At 35.5% G+C, this 21,260-nt stretch overlaps 1 protein-coding gene and 2 long non-coding RNA genes across 3 annotated transcripts; 2 read left to right on the top strand and 1 right to left on the bottom strand.

The window, feature by feature from the left end:
• The first annotated feature begins 5,014 nt into the window (after positions 1-5,014).
• Positions 5,015-10,347, top strand: LOC102808813 (uncharacterized). The gene is made up of 8 exons (XM_006822561.3): positions 5,015-5,246; positions 5,983-6,211; positions 6,710-6,840; positions 7,199-7,264; positions 7,460-7,534; positions 7,872-7,955; positions 9,152-9,229; positions 10,271-10,347. Exons 1-8 carry the CDS (start codon positions 5,015-5,017, stop codon positions 10,345-10,347), a joined length of 972 nt encoding a protein of 323 aa, XP_006822624.2.
• Positions 10,348-14,583: 4,236 nt separating this feature from the next.
• On the top strand, positions 14,584-15,544 carry LOC144344253 (uncharacterized). Its single transcript, XR_014929130.1, has 2 exons — positions 14,584-14,655; positions 15,262-15,544. It is a non-coding gene; the product is annotated as an uncharacterized LOC144344253 (long non-coding RNA).
• Positions 15,545-19,436: 3,892 nt separating this feature from the next.
• On the bottom strand, positions 19,437-20,697 carry LOC146746185 (uncharacterized). The gene is made up of 2 exons (XR_014929129.1): positions 20,475-20,697; positions 19,437-19,600 (listed from the first exon to the last, which is right to left on the bottom strand). It is a non-coding gene; the product is annotated as an uncharacterized LOC146746185 (long non-coding RNA).
• Positions 20,698-21,260: the final 563 nt, after the last annotated feature.

The raw sequence follows: 21,260 nt of genomic DNA, 5'->3' as shown, positions 1-21,260 counted from the left end.
TTTCTCTGTAGAACTTTGCAACCCCTGATCGATCTCGTGTTTTTCATTTCCTGAAATTAGGAATAAAAAGAAATATACTGGGCTATTTTTATACAAAACTATGACGGAAGTCAAACAAAATCAGTGAAACTCGAAATAGCAACAATACTGACACACAATAGAAAATTGAAACAGTCACTGAACAACGCGTAGATCGCGTACTATGAAGTCGAACGCAACAAAAATAACGCACCTCCAGTTTTTACCGTTATTGGATCACGCTGATTCGCTGAGAGAGATATGTACATGACACTAGCTATCTCATGTTTCGGCATCCCGGAACACAAAAACAAAACGGGTAACACACAAGGAAGTATGATCGTTCAAAACGCAGCGATAAGCTCTCTCCAAATAAATGTTGGAAACCTTCCGCAAAATCCGCAACAGCGAGAAATATCGTTTCAAAGTTGCTCATTATATATTCAAAAACTATTTGAGGTAAACACTAAGACATTCAGTTACTTGTAACTCCCCTGATTCTTGGTCGATTCTTAAAATTCTTACACAGCTGCAAAGGTCAAAATGTCCAGAACGCATCTCCCGTTTTTTTAAATATATCCGGATCCGTTTTACGAAGAAATACGCAATTTCCGAAGGAGCGCGAAGTGTGCAGAATATCCAGTGCTCGGTAAACTTCGACGGTGTCTATGCCAATGCTGCAGAGCGTGGCACGCATAGCATATACAATTAAGCCGATTAACACCTTAAACAATAGGCGTTGCGAGTCTGTAGTATTACATGTACTAGTCTGAGCTTATATGAAGGACCAATGTACTGTCTTTGACAGAGATCGCAATTTAAAAGTTAAAGTGTTACAATGTCTCCTCGCATAACAATACATTTTCTGATTAACATTACCAGTGACACATATAATGCGTACACGTGTATGGAATAATGCCAGTATTGTATATTTATCAGGATTGTTCTATGACAGTTGCGATGTTTGTCTATGGCGGTACTTGTAAAATGAATACATCTAAATAAATGCGTATGTCTGTGTTTTATCATTCTCGCTTATCGGTATAATTAATTCGATCCGTTTGAAATAAAGCGCTTAATAGGCTTGTATTACAATTATTGTGTGTGTTTTTTTTTATTTTAGCTACACTGTGTGAAGCATGAAATGAAACTACAGGACATTTTTTTTATTTACTTACAATCAATTAAATTAATACAAAAATAGAATTGAAAAGCAAAGTAAGTTACATCAACAATTAAACATTTACACACATATAACAAAACACCAAGTATGAAAGTCGTAATAAAACATTCAGGAACTTGGTCGCTAAATAACTAGTCAGCGGGCCCCACTTCAAAATAAAAATTTGTTCGCGTAAGATTTTTTTCTCAACGTTCATTTTCATCTTTACATTTCTGATAAAATTGTTTAAAGGAGTTAAATTTGTATAGCGACTCGTATATAACACGTACTAGTATTTTCCTATTGAAATGAGGTAATTTGAACAGGACATTATAACAGTAGATGTGAAAACGTCTTGAGGCGAAATTTCTAATTTGGCTGGGAAATGAAATTCGTTCTGTGTGTGCGTGTCTGCTGACAGTGGTAATTCGCGTTGCCATAGTGATGAGCTCCAATATCGTACGTGTTCATATGTTGATAATTTGTTAGTATCTATACAACCTGATAAGGGTCAACATTGTCACCAAGCAAAATGTGATCACGGTAGACTGCTGAATCAATGTTTACTTGAAGTCAACGTATTGGACCATGAGAAAGTATACCGGAGTTAACTGAAGGCCATTAGGTAACATTTTGACAGAATGAAACATTTTACGGAAACTACTACTATACAATTAGTTTCATACCGTATCACCAATAACATTAATAACATTACTGCATCAATTTTGATAGATTTACTGTTTTGTTTTGTTTCAAAAATATTTACCATTAATACATATTTATCAAGGCAATTGATTGAAAAACGATACTTATATACTCACTATTGACTATAGTTGATTATTTGTTTTATATTTTTGGGCATTGATATCATATAAAGAGTTCTTGGTAGGTCAGGACTTTTGAATCCTGAAAACCATTATTGCGCATTAAAATGCTTCACACAATTGCTTCTCATATATCCAAGCAATGTTACTAACAACACATCTGACGATTTGTGTAAAATTGACAAAATGAAACAAATACTGTATTGATAGATTCTGATTGCAACACATATCACATAGGATAACATCCTGATACAATCGGTTCTCCACTTTGCTAGACTTTTTATACAGTGTGTGGAAATATGCCATGTATGGATGGACAAATCAGTGCAAAGTTCCTTTAGTGTTTATTGAAATGTTGCGATTAATTACAGCAATTGTCGACTTTGGCAAAATAGGTGGCTGTTATAATTTCAACTAAAACAGTTTTCATGTGATTGGTCAATTGTAGCCTTTACCAGGTCGTGTGGTGTATATATAATGAAATTTAGTAACTTAAATGTCAAGTTTGCGTGCAAATTGGCAAAACTAAAGTCTGCATACATAACTGGTACAATTTTGAGGAAAGCTTACAAAGTGGCAAGCAAATTTGTTACTTAATAATTACGTGGAAAATCTGTGAAGTTGTGTACAAAGTTGGTAAATTTCGTGAAAAGTCTGAATTGTTATCTGACAGGTTTGCAAAGATATGTGTAGCGTTGGCAAAGTTACATGAAAAGCCTGAAAACTTGCGTTGAATGTTCGTATTGCTAGGTGAAATGTGTGTAAAATTTGGTGCCAAGTTTCGTGAAAAGTTAGTAACGTGTTAGCCACCACAGGTGTTTAGGTACAAAGACGCATTTAGGTAAAAAGACGCATGTTGCGAGCAAAGTTGACAAACTTACGTGGATAGTCTGCATTTCTACGTGGCGAGTTTTAAATATTACGTGAAAAGTGCATTGCTACATAGCAAGTTTGCAAATGTAAGAGTGCAAAGTTGGTAAATTACAAAAAGCAAACAAAGTTGCGCGCAACGTTTAAATAGTGTGGACACTCTTCATTGCTACGTGTCAAGTCTAAAAACTTGCGCACAAAATTGATAAACTGAAATTAGTTGAAAAGCCAGAAACGTTTGAGCTACGTTGGTAACAGAAAGTACACGGAAAACCAGCAAATTTGCGAACAACTTTGGTAAAGCCTGGCATGCAAAGTTGTCAAGGTGGAATGTCTTTATTTCTACGTCGGAAGTCTACATCGTTGCGTACAAAGTCGAGTTGCTAAAATTACGTGGGAAGTTGGTATACGAGGAAGCCAACAAAATTGCACGCAAAGTAACATAACAAAGTTTGAAATAATTACGTGTATTGCTACATGACAAGTTTGCAATGTTATGTGCGCAGATGGTAAAGTTACGTGGAAAGACTGAAAACTTGGGTGTAATGTCATAGAAAATCTGCATAATTGCGCGCAAAGTTTATAAAGGTGCGTGAAAAGCCGACAGAAGCAAAAACTGCAAAGTTGGCAAAGTTACTTAGTAAACTGCAGTTGCGTGCAAAATTAACATGGAATTTCCCTATTGGTACGTATCAAGCTTGCAATATTAGGTGCAACGTTGGAACTGTAAAGTTGATAAAGTCTTAGCAATGATTTACAAAGTTGTTAATGCTACATTGCAGTGTTGGTAAATTAAATAGATTGCCACAAAGTTGCGTGCAAAGTTAGAAAGTTACGACGACGACGTGATCGTTGTTTATTGTGTTCCCCTCTCAATTAGGAACATTTACCTACCTCAGGTTTCGCTGCTGTATAGAGTACAGTGCATGCCAACAGAATAGTCACAATGACCAGCCATCCCGTCTTTGACGAAGCGTCCATAGTCAAACACTCATGGGTCTAACTGAGGAAACCAAATCGAAAGCGCACAGTGTGTGGGAGGAGTAATTGTGCAGGGGTCAAGAGAAGTGACAAGTACGCTACCATCTGGTCAGTAGCGGCTTCAAGATATTACATAAATCTGGTTGAACCACATAAAGTGAATTGTTTTTGTTTCCTCAATTTCCAGTATTTTTTTTTGTTCATGTGCCAAGTGCTGTTGATTGTTTATTCGGTTTATTGGTGATGATATATATTCGCAAAATACTTATTGGAACGTCCCTAGTCATGCAGGGATTGTTTCTCGAACAAAAGCCAGTCTCAGTGTTTATGATCTTACAGGCCGATAGATCATAGCATCAAAGTGGGAGAAATGAATAGTCTGATCCATACCAATTAATTTGATCTACGTTCTACGTTCGTAATCGAACAAAATAATGTCTTATTGTTATATACACCACCAATCTACGAATTGACGATTTTCTTTCATAAATGGAAGCCATGGTGTTACTAGCCTAAATTCTGAAAGTTTTAGGTATTTTAAGTCATAAAGCCGGTTTTGTCAACAGACAATTAAAGAGTTTGTTTGTGGTAAATTATGTTTACGTTGCTTATTTAAAGCAGCCAGTGTACTAGTATAAGTAGCTAACGCCATGGGACATCCGGGAGTTGTTTTGGGCCACGCCCTCGTAACCTTCCTCCGTCTCGCGGTGTTTCCCACTCTGATACACTGGTACTTTAACAGGAAATGTGAAATGAAGTTTTTTTTCAGGAAAAGTGGTGATAAGGAATCTCCATATAGCACTAAACCTTAACAGTATCGAGACAGTGTGATGAGATTATCGCGCGAATAACACGTGACAATGTTTCCGCGTCTGACGTGTTCTAGTATGATGTAATATATACGTACGAATATAATTCATAGAAACCACTAAATATCATCGATTTGATTCTCAAAATAAATTTGCTAATCGTTATCTAGAATATCAACAAATTGCATATAATTGTGTATGTATTTATAAAATTATAATAACCTTTATATTCGTCACAAAATATGCGCACGCTACTACTATAGCCAACGGGGTTATACAACAAACTCAGATCTGCATCTGCTACTGTTTGACACACACGATTGCAAAAAGATAACTTTTTCTGAAAGGCAATGGTATCTACGATCATCAACGCTAGGTGTTGGTGCCATGTGATTGTGTTTTTGACATTGGTAGCCGTGTACGTATGTGGTTTTGGGACGGGGGCACCCCAAAATGCGTGTGGTTCCATGATACCGCAACACGAGGAACAAAGCGGTACATTAGAGATGCAAAGTATGGACACCTGTCCATACTCACTTAATGTTTCACGGGCCGAGTTTGAACCAGGCGAAGAAATATACGGTAAATATAATTTAAGATACAAGATGCGTATCTGTATTTATATCAAGCAAAGAAGATACAAATATAAAAATTAAATATTTGAAACTGAGACATGTCATTTTACTCGCCCCAGGCATTTGGGTGTGGCAGTCTGTACGAGTTTCCGCTTACTGTACGCTGTCATAGCGGGGATATAATAGTGGTTATTTCCAACTAAGTAGATACAATTTCTGTATACAACTTGTATATTGAGATTGAATTTATGGTTTATACGTCGAATATTTTATTTACTCTCTTGAAAGAAACAAGTATCAAATATGAGATCATGCGTTGAATCACGTGACATCAATGTAGTAACAACAATGAATGACGACTCCACTGAGACCCGCTTTTCCTTGGACGAATGGAAACATATTGATGCGGTTTATACGGTCGCATGAATGTAAACATTTGAACGTCCTTTTTAATAATTAGTAACTTGGTAAAAAATTGAATCTGTGTCACAAAATGGCGGAAAAACGGCCGAGATGGTCGTCACTTTGTGCAAAACCAACAACAACAAAACGACAAGTGTGACCGTGTTCACGTCGTTTGCGGGTTAAACTGATCTGATGGAAAGTTTGCTGTGACCGTTGATTCCTGTCATCAATACCAAGCCATCATGTCACAATAGATATGAGTAATTTCAATGTTTATTCAGGCCTAGTATTGCCGCCATTCGACACAATAACCATGAAATGATAATATTTGCTTGCAGTGGAAGTTGCCGGCGACAATTTCCGTGGAATATTAGTTCAGGCACATGAACCTCAGAGTGACACACCCGTCGGAACATTCGGTCCACCACCAGATGGCGCGCAGCATCTTGCGTGTTCAAGCGAACGCGATAGTCTTACTCATACAAACTCGAATTTAAAAACCGGAATAACATTTACATGGATTGCGCCACAGGCAGGCAGTATTCCTGGAGGTGCAGTAGAATTTGTGTAAGTAGTAGTTTACTTTCATATACCATGGAAGGTACTAACGTTAGTTAGTTAGTATATGCATATACTGAGAAGATATAGACGGGGGGTGCTGCATTCTCGTAAATATTGAGAAATTATGTCAGAAAACTGACCTCCACATGTGTTAGAGTTGAAACCTTAAAACACTGACGTGACTTCTACGAACAATAATTGATTTTGTGTACGTATTTGAAGATAAAATTATTTAAAAGAACAAAATATGATTGTCCTTGAGAGTTGTCAACACATTATTCCAAATAGCCCCGAAGGTATTACATATTATGAAGTGACGCGAAGTAAGCCAAGCCATCATTACCCACACAGAATACATAATTGAACCTGTTACAATTTGAACATAACCAAAATTAGCGGCTTTGCAGTACTCCAGGATTCAGTGCATGATTATTATAAATAATGAAGGGTAGTAATAACAAAGCTTTTTTTAGTAGATGTTAATCAAAGTATATTTCTTGATAGGGCAACCATTGTTCAAAGTGTGGACGTGTTTTGGACCGATGTGTTATCTCAGCAGATATACCTAGCTGATAGCGGCCACGATTATACCACTAATCCGGAGGGAGGTACCAGTGACAGCGGGGATTTGGAAGGTAACACTTTCATTCGAAATGGCATGGCATATAAAAACGTAGATAATTGAAGTAAATGTATTCATTGATTAATGCTTTGTCAAAACAATGATTGGTATCTACACTGAGAATAACTGAATTTCTGAAACTCACCTGTGGTCTTTTCAAAACAATACATTAAAAGTTTTACCCATTTGTACGCAAAATGGCCGGCATTTGGAAACAAATCGCTACGGTGGGTAGCTGCACCAAACCATTTTCTGAATTAAACACATTGATGAAATCTATAAACCATCAACATATTTTTGAACGTTTAGTTGAACCATTTGCATACTAGTATGCAATGATTTTGTTGATTCATATAATGTATTTTACGTAGATGAACCATGGACACGTTTAACATATTCTCAGAATACAATTGAGATCGTTACTGAAATGGAAAGGGGTATGTCGTGAATGTTATGTAATATCATTTTGGCTTAGTCGATTAATTCATCGGATACTAACTATTAGTCTACACCTTGCAATATTTTTTGACTTTTCTTTTGATGAGACGGAAACAATGTTTATATAGGTTAATGCGAAAACACATTTTTCATATAATTTTCTTATAACTTTGTTCAAATTTGACGTCATATAGGTGAAGATGACGTCACAATATCTGACAATGGTGTAATCACTGATGGTAGCGAAGTTGCTAACGAATATAATGAAGGTAAGCGTCACATTGCTTAGCCATTGTGGCATCTTAACATTTGGTGTTAATATTTGTTAAAACCCAGTTTTCAGAAGTAGGTTGTCCGGTGCACCATATATTAAAGGCTTCCAATTCCGTAACTTAAATCTTTCTAGACTATACCCTCAATGGAATATCAGACACGCATAAACGGGGAATAGTGATTGTAAATTATTAGCAGAGACTACCGCCACGCACATTATTGTATTCTCACAAACGATGATGGTACCACATAAACTGGTAATCGTTATTTTATGATCTGTTTCATAACATTATGATAACTGCTTGCTTATTTAATTTCTTCTTCTTAATTAAGTAAGCACTGATGCCGCAGTGGTCGAAACTTCAGATGACGATGATGTCACCATGTTAGAAGGCACCACTGGAGATAAGAGAGAGGGTAGGTATTATAGCATATATCTGATCTGATGTTTATTTTGACATCTTGCTTTAGTTAACAATAAGGCACATGTCATTCATCTTTCAATCAATTTCAGAGTTTTATTATGAGTAGAACAAACTTAAAATTGTACATATATTAAACACGGATAGAGAGATTTAATATAGTCTTTATCTGAATAACTATTGAATATAAATAGTGGTAGGAATTTAAATTTTCATTTTTCCTCTATAATTGATTATTTATACAGTAGCACTTTTAGAAAATTTCGCACCACATAATAATTTAACAATCTGAACCTGGATGTGAGTTTTGAATAGACAAATTTATCAATGATATCCATATTTGGTAATATGCAATATTGTTGTTTTACTCAATAGCGACACAGAACACAGTTAACGCTTCAAAATGTTTGATTGCTTAAACAGAAATGATCGAAATTATCGCCGTATTCAAAACACAAAATGTAAAGTGAGCAAGCGAAATAGCCAAGACGAACACTACGTATTTTTTTTACAGACACAAATAAAATTGTTAAAGAAGTTTCATGTAATTTCTCAGTCTTCCTCCAAACCGTCCACCGGGTATTACCCAAGTATTCTAACACACAGATTCACTGTCCATTTTTAGATACACCAATAATGTAACAAATCTAAACATAGCCTCACCGTTCATACTACCGGACTTATATCTGTATTTTATTACTCATTCCCGGGCTCATTCTTACGGGCTCCAAATACTTACCTCAACACGGTGTTTACGGACGGTTTACTTGTTCTTCGATGCCATTCATTCAATGGGTAGACTTTGATCGCACGTCGAACAAGTCATATCTCAAGGGATCTGTTGTAACTCAATAATTAACGCACCAAGTCACTCTACACAAATGGCGTATCGATTTTAAGTGTTCACGCCACTTTTGGCGACAAACCATCACTTTTATGCAGTTGTTCTGTTTCGTCGTATTTAATAATTTCGTTCGATAATTTGTGCGGAATTTGTTGTAAACTAAAACTTAGTTTAACCATTGGTTTACACATGCTTCTAAGAATCCTATTATAAGTATTTCAACCATAGAAAACAAACATATATAAAAAATAGTATATGAAACCAATATAGTTTATTTTGAAGGATAACACAATATTAAAAACGTATACATTCTTTGTGGCGTGAATAATTGTACATTTTATTTTCAGAGCTCGTGACCCTGACTGTAAAAACTCATTCTTCAAATCGTAACACCACTTCTAACATGTACGTAGATGTGGATGCAGGCAAGTTTTACCAGTTGAATATTATTCTTAATATGTTATTACTCTTGTGCCTAATGCCAGCTAAATGTTATTCATTATCTAAAATTATTGAAAAAAAACAGAACGAGAGAGTTTCTTATATTGCCACCAGGTGTGCTATATTATTGTAATAAATACAGTAAAATACTAGTTTATCAAAATTAGAAACAAATTATATATTTACACACATGTATATATCACTTTAGATCAACAGACAGTTTACAATACCTGTATCCAACTTACAAACTTATTAAAACATGCATTTGCGACAAAGAGAAGGAATAGTTCATAATGTATTTTGAAGAATGATGCAAAATAGAACTGCTATATTACGCGTTCGTCAATATTTTCCAAATCACGGGAATTTTAAAAAACATGCCTCTTTAAGTTTTGTTTTTTGAGAGTTTCCACTAAATAAAGGGGTCGTTCTCATAGCATGTCATTTATTTCAACATGCATAATCATTCTGCCTAGATGCCACAAAAGATAAATTAATTTATTTTGAAATTGCAAGAATACTTCATTGCTATCTGAACAGAAACAATATTATTCATAACAAGTTTTGACAGGGTAATCTGTTATATACGCTCTAATAGGAAGTAATTATCTAAATGGGCTTAATTATAAAATAAAAACCATTCATTCCATGGATTCGATTCTTAGACCCTGTGACTCTTCATGACAGAATGCCATGCAAATCTAAATAGACGATCCTTGTTTAATTTTTAATGATATGTCTCAAGCCATTAACACAATTGGCGTTTCCACGCTTCGCAATGAATACATACCATATCAGGGTGCTCTGCTTTCAGCTTGGGATCATAATATGTAGATTTCGACATCACGGATGCTACTCAAACATGAACCCCCTTGTACTGATTATGACACAAACAAAACATATACGAAGACACAAAAGTCCCGTAAACAATTAACTTTCTGTGAACCATCAGTGCTATTATTATACACGGGTTAAGGAGAGGTTGGAAGTGTAAATCATATCGTTGTGTTTCTATTTGCATACAGATAAGAAGAACAAAGCCTGGAGACTGACTGGCACTACTCTCATCATATGTGCATTATTCATTACTATTGTGATGTAATGCATACTAAGGAACTGTTACTTCAATGTATGAAATTACAGAAATAATCAATTTGGCAAACTAATAATTATAATTGTCATTTTATATAAAGAAAAATAGAATTTATTTGTGTTATTTCTATAAAATTTCAATTATGTTCGATTAGATTCTTCGCCAGTTCGTTAATATGATATTGACATTTACTTTTATGACTTGCTTTGTTAAGGAATAATAATAATGTAGTATCCGGGTTAATTAAGGCAATATGCAAACACATCATAATACAACTGTTTCAAAGGTGTTACTTATATGAAGGATCAATGTACTGTCTTTGACAGAGATCGCAATTTGAAAGTTAAAGTGTTACAATGTCTCCTCGCATAACAATACATTTTCTGATTAACATTACCAGTGACACATATAATGCGTACACGTGTATGGAATAATGCCAGTATTGTATTTTTATCAGGATTGTTGATGACAGTTGCGATGTTTGTCTATGGCGGTACTTGTAACTGATGAATACATCTAAATAAATGCGTATGTCTGTGTTTTATCATTCTCGCTAATTGGTATAATTAATTCGATCCGTTTGAAATAAAACGCTTAAGAGGCTTGTATTACAATTATTGTGTGTGTGTTTTTTTTTATTTTAGCTACACTGTGTGAAGCATGAAATGATACTACAGGACATTTTTTTTTATTTACTTACAATCAATTAAATTAATACAAAAATAGAATTGAAAAGCAAAGTAAGTTACATCAACAATTAAACATTTACACACATATAACAAAACACCAAGTATGAAAGTCGTAATAAAACAAAACAATCAGGACCTTGGTCGTCCAAATAGCTAGTCAGCGGGCCCCATTTCAAAATAAAAATTTGTTCGCGTAAGATTTCTTTCTCAACGTTTATTTTCATCTTTACATTTCTGATAAAATTTGTTAAATGAGTTAAATTTGTATAGCCACTCGTATATAACACGTACTAGTATTTTCCTATTGAAATGAGGTAATTTGAACAGGACATTTTAACAGTAGATGTGAAAAAGTCTTGAGGCGAAATTTCTAATTTGGCTGAAAAATGAAATTCGTTCTGTGTGTGCGTGTCTGCTGACAGTGGTAATTCGCGTTGCCATAGTGATGAGCTCCAATATCGTACGTGTTCATATGTTGATAATTTGTTAGTATCTATATACAACCTGATAAGGGTAAACATTGCCACCAAGCAAAATGTGATCACGGTAGACTGCTGAATCAATGTTTACTTGAAGTCAACGTATTTGATCATGAGGAAGTATACCGGAGTTAACCGAAGGCTATTAGATAACATTTTGACAGAATGAAACATTTTACGGAAACTACTACTGTACAATTAGTTTCATACCGTATCACCAATATCACATAACATTACTGCATCAATTTTGATAGATTTACTGTTTTGTTTTGTTTCAAAAATATTTACCATTAATACATATTTATCAATGCAATTGATTGAAAAACGATACTTATATACTCACTATTGACTATAGTTGATTATTTGTTTCATATTTTTGGGCATTGATATCATATAAAGAGTTCTTGGTAGGTCAGGACTTTTGAATCCTGAAAACCATTATTGCGCATTAAAATGCTTCACACAATTGCTTCTCATATATCCAAGCAATGTTACAAACAACACATCTGACGATTTGTGTAAAATTGACAAAATGAAACAAATACTGTATTGATAGATTCTGATTGCAATGAAACACATATCACATAGAATAACATCCTGATACAATCGGTTCTCCACTTTGCTAGACTTTTTATACAGTGTGTGAAAAGCTGCTAAGAAAGTCTGTGTTGCTATGTGGCTAGCCAGCTATGTTATATGCAAAGTTGGTAAAGTTACATAGAAAGTATACAAAATTGCGTGCAAATGACTTAGTCCAGCAAAGTTGCTTGCGACAGTTGTCCATCTGTAAATTGGCATGCAAAAGTGTTAAAGTTACGTGAAAAGCCGGCAAAGTGGCAAGCAAAGTTAGTACAATTACGTGGAAAGCTACATGGTTCCGTGCGAAGTTGATAAAGTTGCGTGAAAAGTCCACATTGAAACATGGCTAGCAAGCAATATTGTTTACAAACATTGTAAAGTTACATGGCAAATTTCCGTATGACATTATTAAATTTACGTTTAAAATCTACAAAATGTTGTGCAAAGTTAGTCCAAGCCTACAATATTATGTGCAACGTTATTCGAATTGCGTGGAAGGCCGGCAAAAGTGCATGCCACGTTCATCAAGATAGCTGGAAGGCCGGCAAAAGTGCATGCCACGTTCATCAAGATAGCTGGAAGGCCGGCAAAAGTGCATGCCACGTTCATCAAGATAGCTGGAAGGCCGGCAAAAGTGCATGCCACGTTCATCAAGATAGCTGGAAAGCCTACAAAGTTGTGTGTAAAAGTTGTTAAAGTTGCTCGGAAATTTCGTATTGCTAGGTGGCGAGTCGGCAAGGTGGCGTGCGACGTTGGAAAACTTACGTGCAAATTTAGTCAAATTACGTGGAATACCAGCAAAGTTGCATACGACCTTTGCCAAGTTAGGAGTAAAGCCTGTAAAGTTGCGTGCAAAATTGGTAAAAGTGGTTGGAAAGTTGTGCGCAAAAATAAAATGAAAGTTGGTACAATCACGTTGCAAAATACAAAACAAAATGCAAACAGCCAGCAAAGTTGCATGCAAAGTTGTTAAAGCTGCGTGGAAAATCCGTACTGTTAAGTGGCTACTCAGCAAAGTTTCTTAAAAAATTTTGTAAAGTTACGTTGTGAACAAAGTTGCGCAAAGTTTGTAAAGTCACTTGCGAAGCATTACTACCGGTACATAGCATGTTTGCAAAGTTGAATGCAAAGTTAATAAAGTTACGTGGAAAGCTTACAAATTTGCTCGATAAGTTGTTAAAGCTACAAAGAAATGTCTGTTTTCTATGTGGCTAGCCAGCTATGCTGTGTGCAAAATTGGTAAAATTGCATGGAAAGCAATGCAAAGTTGCCTGTGACGTCGGAAACTGACATAACAAATTTACAAAATTGCAGATAAAATTCTCATAACAGTACTTGTATATTGTATCGGTTGCCATGCGAGATGATCATGACCGCAATATGTTAAAAACAGCGTGCACACTTGTGAAAAACTATTGAAAAGTTGGTGACGAGGCTTGGAGTATGTTGTTGTCAAGTTGAAAATTGGAGAAGCTGATTGAAGCGCAACAGTTGTAATATATACATTATATCACTCGAACGTCATCGGAAGCATGTCAGGGTCATAGGCCAAGTCTCGGTTCAATAACTTCAATTGTTATATTTATATTTTGAATTTTTTACAAAGTCGACAAGTGTCAACTGTTTAAATGTCAGTATTACTTGCGTGAGAGATCAATTGAACAAACGGTGCAATTGATTATATCACTCGACTGTCATCAGAAACATGTCGAGGTCATAGGTCAAATCCCGAATCAATAATTTCAATGAATATGAATTTTGAAAATCTTCCAAACACTAAATGGCCAATTAAATTCCGCCAACATAAATGTTATCGATTGGTTGCATAATGTTGATGGGGGTAAATATATTATATTATATATAATTTCAAGAAAGTGTAATATACATAACTTGGAGTAGAATATGTGCTAAGATTCACACTATAAGTATAACCTGAACAAGAGAACTGGTGATGGTTGTAGAACCATAACTGCCTCAGCTCAAAGACTGTTATGTAATACAAGGGAATGTAAAGGGAAATGTAATGTAGTGTTACCTCTGTGTAATTTACAATATATCTGTATTAACCTTCACTATTAAGGACAATATGGGAGTAGAAGCAGTGTTCTCCCCACATAGAACAAAGCATGGCGGTACCGCCATGCTTGGCGACACGGCCGCCACGCTTGGGCTCGGACCGCCATGCTTACAACTTCACCACCATGCTAATAGGATGCATTGTTTACATCCATTTGACCCGCTCACACGTAGCACTGCATAAATTAACACTGTCAACGCCACCGTGGTTTGAACTTGCCAGGACGAATTAAACAGTCCCATTGTTAAACACGTGTGAAGTACAGACGCTGTCAATGGGGAACAAATTGTCACTCAAGTTGCAAACACCGAGATGCTATATGACAAAACATGTAAAGGAAAAAAAGGTGATGCCGCCCGGCTAAAACGTACAATCACCGCTAGCACAACACAGAAACGGAAGCGTGTAGAAACACAGAAACGGCGTGAGGCTGGTTTTGATGAGTCGTGGAAGAAGACATTTCCCTGGTTAAGGTCAACTTCAGATTGTTCAGGTAAGATTTCGTAATTTTAGAAATAAAATGCCAGTAGGTGTTTGTTTTGCCGATCGTAATAACACCGAACATGGTAGGCCTACACCGATTTCAATCAACATCTTAGACGCGAGGCTGGTATAGACACGGCATGAAAAAAAACCATCACTCGTTACTGTCAACTTTTTTTAGATTATTTATGGATATCTTCATAGATTAATGGGTACGCGTATGTTATAATTTGTCCAAGCAAAAAAAAATTCTTCCGGTCACATGTTGACCTGTGTGGGTATTTCCAAGATGGCGGCCTCTCAACGTCTTGCGAACGACAGCTGCTATCGTCATGAGCTATGATCAATGGAATCCCGATTTCTATACATACCAGTAATTCTATCGTTACGTTTTAATTTTAATTGAATAGTGACCTCATGTTTTTTTCCTCGAAATTCCCGAGTCCTTGTCGTAGACCTGACAAAACCAACATGTAAACAACATGTTTTGCAGACGGTATGCTATCCATACGGCACTGGGTTCCCGATCGCGACACAATTCAATCGTTATGTTTACATTTATTTGAACCTCAATCCTCATTGTGTTTTTTTTTTATTTTTCATTTTTTCCCACTAGGAATGTTGTGCAGTTTATGCTCAAAGCACAACATGATTGCAAAGAGTGGGTCTTCTTTATGGAACAAAGTCCCGTGCACGTCTATGACGAGTTTAACTACAGCATGGAACTATAGTTCCATGACTACAGTAAGGCAGCCAATGTTTGGAGCACAGCAAAGTCAAAGAGGATTAGTTTAGACTAAGTTTTATGGAACAGTTCACATTAAATGACGATCTTGTCAAATTATGGTATATTATGTAAAGTATTATGTAATTTAAATAAAGTCTCTCATACATTTTAATACTCTCTTGTATGTTTGTTTTTGTGAGAGTGAATCCTGAAAAATATGCAAATTAGTATGCAAATTAGTCCGCCATGCTTGCCTCTGAGCCTGGGGAGAACACTGAGAAGCAAGGCTACGCAAATTTGCGAAATAGTAGTTAGTTAGAATTACCACACATTGTTGGATATAAAGAAGTGGAATATTAACCCAACAAACATACTCGCACATATCCATACATGTCTTATTGTGTGGGGCAAAGTTGTCATGTACACATTCATAATAACTGGAAATGGTTTCACAACAGAAAATAAGTGTTATTGCTGTAAATAATTATGAACAATAAAAACTGAAATTTAGAAAAACTATGAACAAAAAATAATGAAAGTCTGTGATTTTCTGCACAGTTTCCAGGAAATTATTAACCGAACCATAACATTTATAAAAAGCACAGTGCTGAGATTCACTTCGAGTATATCAGAAATATAATCTTACAATTGCATACGAGTCGTCAAAACGTACAGTTTGGTGACATAATTCAAATTTTGTATAGTTCAATATGCAATATATACAACCACCCATGCACTAGTACATTTTGACCATAAACCCTTCTTTCACATTGTGCAAATACAAACAAGACGTTAAACTTTCCTGACAGTAACATGTAAGCGTTGTATTAACCCGAATGAAAAGTTTTGAGTCACGGCGAATACTTCTATCGAGTCGCCCATTTAAAAACCGCTTCAACTAGCCAAGGCCAATCAATAATGTGCGGGGTCATTAATTAAATAATATTAATTTTATTAACACTTGCACATTCCCCGGAGGGGTTGGCAATGGCTATAAATGTTTAAGAAAGAATAAAAAGTTAAAAAAATTAAATAAATAATATAAAATAAAAACATACAAAAAACTAAGCTAATACATTACTGTAACAGAGAAAGAAAATATTAAGACTAAATTATTATACAATAAAAAGATAGAAAAAATGCAAAACTTAACTGTGAACGAAAATTGTCACTGGGGTTGCTGTCTTATTTCAAAACACTTCTTTAGGCACCTTGCTACAGGGAGTGTTAGACCACTGTTGTTTAGCAAGGCTGTGAATTGTGTCTTTGGTGACAAATTTTGGTTTTTGCCATTTCAAATAAGACATTTCTATCGGGGGTACAACTTTTGCATGACATCATTAGGTGATATTCATCTTCTACTTGATTCTGATCACAAAGGTTACATAATCTATTAGCAAGGGGTATTCCGTTGTGTCTGTCAGTCACAATATTTTGCAGGGTAACAAGGTAGGTTTCAAAAGCAAAATTGTTTTTTTTAATTCTCTGTATGTTCTTAATTTATTTATATTTCATTTTGGTTTGATTAATTGTCGTTTTGTAATTCACTTTTCCAAGTTGATATAAATGATGTTTGTATATTTTTATTAATTTGTCCTAATTGCCTTGTTGTTAGAATTTCATTGTTGTCAACCAGGTTATACTGGTTGATGTTAATCAAAAGGGAGTCTACCATTTACTATTAATTTCTTAATATTAATAATTTATACTATTAAACTCAAAAACATCGTAATGTTATTACTTCTACACCAGGCAACACCAATTAAAACCAACATCGATTTAGAATTACTGTGGTCAATGACATTGATATTTGTTGCTTTTCCATATAGCAGCAGTTTCCCTTTTTTAATAATCAAAACTACCCTTGATACCCTGGAGAAGTATGTCCATTGTTTCATAACAACGACTATCCCAAGAGATTTTCGTATTCTCAATTTCTCAAGATAAACGTCCCACGGTACGAGGTTTTACCCAGAATTCAACACGTTCTGTACCAACGCATATTGCTATGCGCAGAACTGAAATTCTGGCATCGTTCTGCGCAAAAACCGTTTTTAGCGCTTGAGTTGTTTCCGGGTTAGCCTTCCATGTGCTTATCGTGCGATTTATTGTACCAATATCACATTTTCTGGACGTATTCCTACACAATCATGCTAAGAGTATCCAAAAGAGTCAAGCAGGCAAGTTTAGCCGCAAAATTACGTGGGAAATTGGCTTCAACTGCTCACTCGATCGCCGATGTTGTCCGTCGGCACACAAGGTCGTTCGCTTTCTGATCTTTCTTCCGAGATTTTGACTCGAATATTCGGGTTTTGTTGCTTTTTTAATGACAGTGATGACTATAGTTCACAGTTCGAGAAAGTTAAAACGATGTGCTCACTTCGAATGGTTTGTAGGCGATTTTATGCTATCGCGTCGAATGATTTGTTCGTTATGGGAATGACGGCAAGCTCTATTGCCAGCCGTGCTTTTCACAGATTTAAGCTGATGAAGGCGAGATCGCTCGTTGCTAATGAAATAGGGTAACTTTCCGATTTGATCATTCAAAAAGGGCCATCTCAAGTAAGACAAGTGGTGAGAAATTTGCTGGAAAATTTAAAGGGTCACGAATGGGATGATTCAAAGAAATATTTGGAAGTCTCTCTTGCAGTTCTATTTAGCACGAAAAGATCAGCAATTTCTAAGAAAGCCACTGGGAGTCGAGCCTTAAAATCTTAAATCAGCACCAGGCAGTAGGTGAAAAGTTGTCTGGATTTGATGAGAGTGCCCTTTGGCAATTACGATTAAATAAAGATAAAACATTTGCCAAATCAGTATTATCTGTATCATTTTTCAAGGAAGCCATTACATCAGATATTCTGCCTCCTTCTGTTAAATTGGCTTTAATAGCAGCACCATCTTCCCAGAAATTAGATCCAACTACAAATGACACTAAATTATGGAATGATTCTGAAGCAGAACACATATTTATCCATCTAGGGGGCGGTCTATCTGAATCTGACAATGATGGTTTAGAGAAATCTCTGAGAACACAAGAAAATGTTCCAAGAATTCTCAAATTAACCACTTTGTGAAATAATTTGAAACGGTTCCACACTATGGTGTCAGAAACTGCCTCTCAAAATAAAAAGGGCTGGTTTGTTCATGATATTGAAGGCCTGGTTTGGAGAAGTGTCCTCAACATATTGACTGAAAAGAAATTGGATTATGACCTTGATGAAAATGAGAGACAGAAGTTAGAAATATTTGTAGGTGAGGGTGGCCACACTTTCCAAGATTTCAAGGGAGTGTCCCAAAATTTCAAAGTATTTGCCATCAGTGGTGCTATACGTCTGATAAAATATAATGGTAATGAAGTATGGAGAAATCCAAATCCAGTCTTCTGATGCAAGCCACATTCCATTTGCCATTATAAATGCCCCAGAGAGTGATGCACTGATAGAAGTTGATATTCTTCCTGTTCTGGCATGCACTGAAAAATTTGCCCAACATGATATAAAGGGGATGAAATACTGTAGAAAACTGGAACGAGATGAAAAGTATAAAAGTTTGGTCTTGCAGAGAAAGAATACCAGTTTTTTCTGCAATTTATGTTTGGCTACAGTTCATAAATGTCACAATCCAAATCATGAATGGGATATGTCTATCACTCATGCGGACGCATGCGGATATGAATTCATGGGCAGAAGAAAAAAGTAATGGTCAGAGTAATCATCCTCTTATAAAGTATGACCCCATAAATGAATACACTATGGATCACCTTCATGCTAAATTGAGAAACATGGGTAAACTAATTGACAAGCTCTTCAACGAGGCTCAAAAGATCAACCAACAACTGGAATTTATACAAAAGTTTGCAAAGTTATCTGAAGATCAAAAACATAATGTGAAGCAATATGAAACAAAACTGGTCGACCAATTTGATACCAAGGTTGACATTAATGAAGCAAATCATTCAGCAAAGTTACTTCAAGTTACTAAAAAGGATGATCTTAACAAACTTGATAAGAAACTTGAAGCAGCTTCACTAGCATTTGAAATTAAATACACTGAACACACTGAAGTGAATTTGTTGGATTCTGCTGAATCACATTTTGAAATTTTATTTGGCACACACAAGGAATACAAATGCACACTATGTGCATCACATCTCCATGTTGTATATAAAATCAAGCCAGGTATCACTCGTCACATGCAAACTGTCCATGGTAAGTTCAGCACAAAAGATCTGAAACAAAACACAAGATGCATTACTAATCTCAATATTTAATATCAAAAATCTGTCATAATAATAAATTATTATTTACACTTGGTAAAACTATTCCAAAGTCAGCCTAAATTGCCAAATTTGTAATGACACTATTTTCTATGAAGTCTTTGACTGTAAAAAATGGGGCATGTGGAGGGGGCCTGGCACATTTTCTTTGAAAATCATTTGTTATTAAACTAATCTCAATATTTAATATAAAAAATCTGTCATAATAATAAATTATTATTTACACTTGGTAAAACTATTCTAAAGTCAGCCTAAATTGTCAAATTTGTAATGACACTATTTTCTAGGTATTAATTCTTCAACTTCAAACACATCAATGTGTGTCACGTTTACTGGAGAAATGGGGCAAGTGGAGGGGGCGTGGCACATTTTTTTTGAAAATCATTTGTTATTAACTATATTTAGTATATTCTCACTTTAATATTACATAATTTATTATGAATAATATGTCAGAAAATAATATTGAGAGAAACGAATGAAATGCATTGGTATCAAAAACAGATACATGGAAAATGTTCATTTTATCCCTATACCCATAGTATCTCAATAGTGTATATATTTATTATCTCAATAGTGAATATATGGTATGCAAATTAATGACAAAATACATTATGACACTTTATTCACTACTCCTATGAGGGACATAACGTGTATATGGTCGATCTACATATCGTTGTAAAGCTCTCGAAATCCCCAACAAAATTACGTTTTTCATTTTCACGACCAGCATTTTTGCAACAAAAAAGGCGCCAATAATTGAAGAAATCGAACGTTATTTTCTAAAAATTGCTTTTTTTGTGTGTAAAACGTAAAAAAAGGAACTTACCGAACGTAACTTTGTGAGCCGCCATGTTGACAATCCATAGGAGGCACTCTCGCGGTAATTCTAACATAACAGTGAGAGGAGTAGGCCAAAAACCACCAAAAATGCAGTAATTTCGCATAATCAATTATAGTCTATAACTATTTATTGAAATGGTTAAAACGATCCGGGTAAAAAACTTTAAATACATCAAAAAAATGAGAATTCCAGTATCAAGTTGGGAATGAGGCTGGTGGGTCAATTGAGGTCATAGAATGGTAATAGCGTGTATGCTAGTTTTTCTTTCAATTTGAAATTGCGCCCTCGTGCGGAGATAAAGTGTATATTGGATGGTACAAAACGCATTGAACTCTGGGATATCACATTTGCCGTGCGTCCGTCCCAGGGTTGTTTTGTTTACTAGAAGGAAATGTCCTTTGACAGCATTACTTGAATTAATTTCCATTGCACAAAAAGCAGCAAATACTCTTACTGAAGCACAGAATTGGCATGATTTTTTCCCGGCCATTCACGCAAACTGCAAATCAAGACTTTTACGGCATCCATAGTTGTTGACAGCCGATGGATGATGATGGATGTATTGTGACGTATTTTGACCCCCGGATTCTGACCTTGCATTCAACTTGCCACATTTACTTTCATACCCGTTCAATTTCCTTTCATTATTTCATCCAGATTAAATGATATTTTATATTTAAAACCAACCTTTATTTTACAGTCACTCAAGTTTTCACTTTTCTAAAATTATCTTACTGATCAAAAGACTTTTCACTCCCATCATGCAATCTC

This window comes from Saccoglossus kowalevskii, chromosome 4 (genome assembly GCF_978046115.1).
Source record: "Saccoglossus kowalevskii chromosome 4, keSacKowa6.1, whole genome shotgun sequence".
Lineage (NCBI taxonomy): Eukaryota > Metazoa > Hemichordata > Enteropneusta > Harrimaniidae > Saccoglossus > Saccoglossus kowalevskii.
The sequence above is the reverse complement of the archived record's forward strand: the minus strand, read 5'-3'. Positions and strand labels throughout refer to the sequence as shown.

Bases quoted from the DNA above. Each gene is read 5' to 3' on its own strand.
- LOC102808813 (XM_006822561.3), top strand. From the start codon at position 5,015: ATGGTATCTACGATCATCAACGCTAGGTGTTGGTGCCATGTGATTGTG. The intron at 6,841-7,198 runs GTAACACTTTCA...TATTTTACGTAG, and splicing joins TGACAGCGGGGATTTGGAAG to ATGAACCATGGACACGTTTA. The intron at 7,535-7,871 runs GTAAGCGTCACA...TTCTTAATTAAG, and splicing joins TGCTAACGAATATAATGAAG to TAAGCACTGATGCCGCAGTG.